Consider the following 6,856-nt stretch of genomic DNA (forward strand, 5'->3'; position numbering starts at 1 on the left):
CCCTTTCAGGCCCCTGAGGGTCTGGGGCCCCAGGGCAGTAAGTCATCCAGCCTTGGTTTACACTAGATGTCTGACCTTAGAAATCCTCATCAGTTGTGTCAGTTGATGAACTACTGACTCACGCAAACCATTTCATGAGTGAGTCTCACTACCGTGTGGTCCACAAGCTGTTTCAGACATTTCTCTAGTAGACAGTCGATTGAAATGTTTATTTGTATTGATTTTTCTGTCAAAAACTATAACCTCATCCTATATATATCCTCAAACTAAAACTGCTCACCTGTTGAACAGAACCCAAAGGTCCCCCCCTGCGGGCGACATGGTACACTCCACTTCCATATTAATCCATAAGAATGATCTGAGGACCCGGGGGACAGTCGTCTGTAGGGAGACTTAAACTAGGAGCGCCATCATTTACCGCTTGCTACAGCGCTGCAGCAGATACTGTGTGTGTCTAGCTTAAGTTACCTGGCCCTCTCTGGAGCATGCTCAGTAGAGACCGCTGTCACCTGAGAGGCACAGATGTCATGTTTAACTCCTCTCAGATATGAGCTTTTAATGTTAGTCCTTTCTATTACTTCCTTTTACCCAAATACCAATCTTGTTTATTCGGATCACAAAATGATTCCAAAAATGTCTTTTTTTTCATCAATTTATTTTATTTACGTTCTTGACTTTTTTCCTTATTATTAACAGCCAAAACCTGTGCTATGATCACATCATCCCACGACCAGGACTCTCTTCCCAGCAGCCCCAGGACACTCAATGATATCATGGTGGGCCTGGGCAGCCTCGGTGAGCGGATACTGGGAGCCGACGACTGGACGCAGTCAACCAGCTTCCATCCCCGCGTAGAACAGCGCCGCACTCTCCTTGTTCTCCTCCTGCGAGGGGAGGGAGGGAGGGAGGGAGGGAGGAAACATACGAACATTTATGTAAACATTGTATCAGGACGGCTTGTGTGATGCCACTGCTTCGTACCGGTGTAGCGAAGGAAAGGACCACTCCCATGATGCTGCTCTCCTTAGCCATGGTGTCTCTGGGGTCGATCTCTATGGAGCCTCTGCAGCCAATGATCTACAATGAAGGAGAGAGATAAGAGCGTATGAAGGCAGGCACAGGAACGAGCTACACTGGGATACAGCTTCTACTCTGGGTAGTAGGGCCTAGCTACAGAAGTCTAGGGGTCGTTTTCACAAACCACCCTCTGGCTAAAAGTAGCTCCTAACTGGTGGAAAAATAAAGGCTGTGTCAGTCCTAACTTTTTGGTCGAAGAGTAATTCACGAGGCATTGCAGCGCTAAAAGTAGCTCCTCGGCTCCCCGAGAGAAGTTGGAGGAAGTCGAGAGGATTCCAGAGTCAAAATTTGAACAAATGTGATCTAGAGTGTTCCTCGCTGCCCCTGTATACTGATGAATATTTCATTTCTCAGTCACTGCCACTGTGAACCAATCAGTGTAGACATGATGTCATCCGTTGCAACAGGGTCAACCCCGCCCCTTCTCTTAGCTTAAGCATTATCTCTCTGCATTTTTGTGCTTCTCTTAAAAGGGACAGTTCAGCCCAAAATCACCCTCTTACCTGTAGTGCTGTTCATCAATCTGGATTATTTTGGTGTCTCTACGAGACAGCTCACACCAAGCTATTCAGACTGATAAATAGCACTGGACTGGAGTCTTACTGACCGTAACACGTCCTCCCAAGGCCAACATCTTGAGGTCTTTACTGAGGTTGACATTTGACAGCATCTCTACTATCACATCGATGCCTCTGCCCTCTGTGGCTTCCTAGAACACACAACACACACACACACACACACAGTTCATATCCCTGTAACCACCACTGAAACATCTGACAGAACTAAGAAACAAGGAATAAAAAGGTGATTAAATGTTTAAACGTGCTTCGTTCATGACGAGTTCCTTTCCTTCTTGTGTTTCTGGGGAGTGTGTGTGTGTGTGTACCATGATTTTGTCTGTGTAGCCCTCTTCCCTGTGATTAAAGGCCAGGTGAGCTCCGTTGTTGAGGACCAGCTTCAGTCCCTCCGGCGTCCCTGCCGTCCCCAACACCTTGAGACCCAGAGCACGGGACAGCTGGCACGCTGCCACACCGACCTAAACATACACGCACACACAATTACATGCAATGAGGATGTGTAAACCATTTGAATTTAAAATGTATATTCACATTGTGGCATCACAAGGGGACAGGTTGTGGAGGGGCGCTACATCCTCACCCAGGATCAGTGCCCACAACCCAAAATGGCCACCGGGCTAGAGACTACAGCTCCCAGAGTGCCTCATCAGGCACCCAGCTGCAGGTGCTTAAGGCCCCTAATTGAGGCAGGGCTGGGAAACTGAATAAAGGGCAGAGGGGGTCGCACCACTGCGAGAGGAGTTGGGCCCGGAGTAGGAGAGAGGACGAACATGGAGGAACAGATACCAAGGACTTTGCAGGGTTGGATTACTTTTTTGGTGAAGAAATGACTTCCTCCTCCGGGACGCTTTATGTTTATTCATGGCCTTTTTTTTGATTTGTGATTTTTGAGTGAAAGGAACTGCCAGTGGGACGGACCAATAAACCTTTATTTTGTTTATACTGTCTGATTGTGCCTGTTTTACCCTCTCTTTTGCACTGCGCCACCCTAGGGACAACATATATAATTAGAAAAGAAGAAACAAAAAATGTCACCCCTCCACTGCCTCCATGGATGAGGACGGTCTCTCCAGCTTTGGCGTGGGCTCTGCAACACACATCAGTAAAAACACATTTGAGTCATGACATCTGTTCGACTGGCTTGTTTAAAGTGTAAGTCTGGTGTTGTTGTATATTTGACTTATTGTAAACAAATCCTTTGCAAAGGTTAAAACCAACAATGCCAATACCCTCTGACTTCCCCACTCGACCCTGAGACCTCTTCAAGAACGGTTCACAAATACATGCTGTCGTTTCATTTTTTAAAAAGCCATTGGGGGAGTGTCTTAAAGCTGCATTCTCTCTAATGGCCATCAGGGGGCGACTCCTCTGGTTGTATGAAGTCTATGAGTCAGTGACTCTACTTCTCTCTTGATTTATTACCTCAGTAAACATTGTAAACATGAGTTTATGGTCTCAATCTCTAGTTTCAAGTCTTCAATACAGCATGATGTTCATTTAGTAAATGATGCTCCATTTAGAGTCAGACCATAGAGCAGGGGATGCTTTAGGGCGGGGCTACACAGTGATTGACAGGTCTCTACCAGAGCGTTGTCCGGTCTGGGAGTTGTCTGTGTTTTCGTCTTACAACTTTAACCCTTTCAATGTGTTTTTAGATCATGAAAGGAAATTGTAACTATTTGGTTGACTAAAAATGAGTTTCCGGTTGTTCTTAGCTCCACCTTCTCCTGTCACTTGTGGTTGCAAAAAACCAACGGCTAAATGCCATGCTCAAGGATTCAGGAATGCAGTCCACAAACAGGAGACGTCATCCCCTTCTTATATACAGTCTATGCTTTCAACACACATAACTACAGGTAGGTGTATTTGTTCGGGACTATTTTCAGCATTTTCCTGTTCTAGTGGAAGCTGGTTCCACCTCAAAAAGCTGAATCACAGTGCACAAATGGAAGTAAAAAAAAAAAGGAGTGAAATGAAAGAATGCAGGTTGAGCGCTGAGGTCTTACTTGTGAAGCAGAGCCCTGTAGGCGGTGAAGTAGGGGATCCCTATGGCTGCACCCTGGGTGAAGTGTAAAGCATCGGGCAGCTTGTGGACACACTGGTCGGCTGCCACAGTGTACTCTGCATAACCTCCGGACTCTGTGGCGATGGTGAACACACGGTCTCCTGCCTGCACACCACACACGTGGAATGGATTTACTGTAGTTGCATTGAAACCGTGGATAAGGTCAACTATGAGGTCCACCGTTACTTCTGTTTTTTGTTGTGTGTGTGTGTTTTTTCTCAGACCTTTACTGCGGTCACTCCTTCTCCAACAGTTTCCACCACTCCGGCTACGTCTGTGCCCGGTGTGTATGGCAGGGGCGGCTTAAGGGGGTACGTACCAGCCCGGATGTAGGTTTCCATGGGGTTCACTCCGCAGGCATGGACACGAATCAACACCTGCAGAGAGAGAGACATGGTCGAGCTGTAGATGGAAGGATATATGTGCAGAAAATAATTATGGGGACACGAGAAAAAAAAGGACATGTCCATATCCAAAGGCCAAGCACAACTGATGATGCATGTTTCCTCAGTTCAATTGCAATTGTTCAGCAGCTCAATTTAATCCTTATAAATAACAATATCTCATATTTATTGCTTTTTTATATTCATGACCTGCACTCTGTTGGCTTTATTGCCAGTCTGTGGGCTGTGCACCCCAATACTAATGTACATTAGTGACCGTGTTTATGCATTTGAAAGTATATTGATACAGAAATATGTGCATGGCTCATCTTTCAAAAGGTGAAGCCCAGCCTACCAGACCGACACCAGAAACCTTTCACACAAAAACAAGTTACAGATTGATTTTTGGTATTTAATGTTCAATCCACTTCACAATACCACTTGGTTTTAAAGGGCAGTGGTGGGCCGTCAGGGCCAGCTAAGCCTGATCTGCTGGCCTAAACAGAATTACAAAGTTAGAGCTATATTATAATTTAATAATTTTTCATAAATACACTACATGTATTATAATTTTTTTTCCAATTAGCTTATTTTCTCATTGCACAGCTGTCTAGCTGACAGCGTTGCACATCTTTTGGCTGGGAATGTGTTTCATTTGAACTGAGCATCTTGGTGTTTGGAGCTATGCTACGCTAGCCCAAGGACGCCATAGCACGGCAGGACACTACGGTGCTTTTGAAAACTTTTGGAGAAACCCGACAGCGTCCCGTCATGCACGGATTCATGTATCTGCACCGTAGCTGTTCAACTGTAGTAGGACAGCACAGAAGACCCAGGCATAAAATGCACGGCCCGCCACTGCTAAAGAGGGATGGGTATCGTTTGGGTTTTTTCCAATACCGGTGCTAAAACTATACTTTTAAAACGATACCGGTGCCTGAACCGATGCTTTTTTCTTCAAATTGAACAATATATTAACTGTTTAAAGTATACTATAAATACACATAAATACAAAACACTTGGCTTCAAACTACAGCTTCAAACTTTTTAACTTCAAACTATGAACAATATATTAACTGTTAACAGTATACTTAAATGAATATAAATAAATACAAAACACATACATACTCTGTACACACACTACAGCTTCAGACTTCAGCAATTCTTTTGCAGAAATATGAGCAAAATACAACACCTGTCCTGACTAATTTAATTTTACCAGTTGGTGGCGGTAATGCTCCAATTCGTCGTTTGCCAACCTCCACTACACCTCAAAGAAGAAGAAGAAGAAGAAGGTTTCGCGTGCCTGTGTTGTTGTGCTTATGAGCGGCAGCGCAAAGTACCCGGATGTCGATGGAGGAAGTCAGTAGCCTGCCAGCCATATGACAGATCTCGTTCTTTGTTTTTTCAATAAATCATGGCCGAAGCTTCGTCAGAATGATGGAGGGGTTTGTTTCTAAGCGCGCACGGCTTGTCCGGTTGTAATAATATTATGAGTGAGGAGCAGAGGCCTAGGACGAGCTAACCTAGGACGGAGTCATCAGAGTAGTGTAAAAAAAAGTATTTCAATCGGCTCAGGCACCGAAAGGAAGCACCGAAATCTGCGTTGCATTTCGGTCCGGTAGATACCGGTCGTATAGGAACCGGTACCATACCGGCACCGGTTTTCGGTACCAAACCCTATTGCAAAGGAGTTACATCCAAATATATTCCATTCAGTAAAAAGATTATATGCAGAATATAACATTCATTCTTTTGCTCGGTTTTCACCTTAATTCAAGTTACATTGAAAGAATTAGAGTTTGACAGTAATCAGAGTTGAGTAGCCTACTGTTTTCAGTAGGGGGAAACATGCATTATACAATTAACCAAACGTAGTAAGTTACACTTACATTATTATAATTAAGTTGTTAAAATAGTTACATTGCTTATTACATTTGAAGCTGTTATAAATCGAAGTCTGTGAGCCATTTCGAAAGTAAGCTTCCCGAAACTGCTCTTACGCAATAAGGGCGGTTATTGCAGTTGTTGTTTTCTACTGTGGCTGAACTTCCACCAGCAGACTGTGTGGTGTTGATCCAGTCAGCCTCCGTCTCACCTGTCTGTGTCCAGGCTGTGGGACAGGCACATCCGAGCAGAGTCTGAGCACCGACGGAGCTCCGAACTCACTCACTCTGACGGCTCTCATCAGCCTGCAGCCCGACATGTCCGCACACAACGACGGCAGGACAAACTTTCAACGGAGACTCCAAACTTCGAGACGAGATGCGTGCAGCTTTCTGCAGTTTACAGATCTGGTTATAAGCGCAGCAGCGCCGCCATCTGGACAGGAGTGTACTACATTTGCAAGATTTAAAAAGGATGAATTAGAATAATGTAATTGAATAGACTTCTTCTGGTACACCCTCCCTGCCTGCACCTCCAGTTTGTTATACATGTTTTCTTAACATCTTGAGAAAATAAATTCTCAGATTTGCCAGCATTTTGCAGCATAAAGCAGCATTTTGACTGCATAAAAAAATGTATTTCCTCATTCAAACACACTTGAGCTAAAACATGATAATGGACCTCAGCAGAGACCTGTCAATCAATCAATACAGTTTGAACATCCAAAATATCGTCTCATCCTGAAGTAAAGTACTTTAGACCAGCTATCAAATTAACAGTTCTTATCGTTACTGCTTTCTCTAAATAAAAGGATGTCTGGTTTTTGGGTTGTAATACTGGAAACGTTGTCATTTATATGATCCCAT

General features: G+C 44.4%; 1 protein-coding gene across 1 annotated transcript; it reads right to left on the reverse strand.

The window, feature by feature from the left end:
* Nucleotides 1-651: 651 nt before the first annotated feature.
* LOC306788997 (quinone oxidoreductase-like) lies at nt 652-6,385 on the reverse strand. The gene is made up of 8 exons (XM_079284744.1): nt 6,202-6,385; nt 3,945-4,097; nt 3,662-3,825; nt 2,691-2,742; nt 1,964-2,113; nt 1,685-1,786; nt 982-1,077; nt 652-884 (listed from the first exon to the last, which is right to left on the reverse strand). The coding sequence occupies exons 1-8, from the start codon at nt 6,307-6,309 to the stop codon at nt 831-833; spliced, it is 879 nt and encodes a 292-aa protein (XP_079140870.1). The 5' UTR covers nt 6,310-6,385; the 3' UTR covers nt 652-830.
* Nucleotides 6,386-6,856: the final 471 nt, after the last annotated feature.

Source organism: Melanostigma gelatinosum (assembly GCF_949748355.1).
Source record: "Melanostigma gelatinosum genome assembly, chromosome: 15".
NCBI classification, from domain to species: domain Eukaryota; kingdom Metazoa; phylum Chordata; class Actinopteri; order Perciformes; family Zoarcidae; genus Melanostigma; species Melanostigma gelatinosum.

Bases quoted from the DNA above. Each gene is read 5' to 3' on its own strand.
- LOC306788997 (XM_079284744.1), bottom strand. From the start codon at position 6,309: ATGTCGGGCTGCAGGCTGATGAGAGCCGTCAGAGTGAGTGAGTTCGGA. The intron at 2,743-3,661 runs GTAAGACCTCAG...TGTGTGTTGCAG, and splicing joins TACAGGGCTCTGCTTCACAA to AGCCCACGCCAAAGCTGGAG. The intron at 2,114-2,690 runs GTGACATTTTTT...GTGTATGTTTAG, and splicing joins TCCATGGAGGCAGTGGAGGG to GTCGGTGTGGCAGCGTGCCA.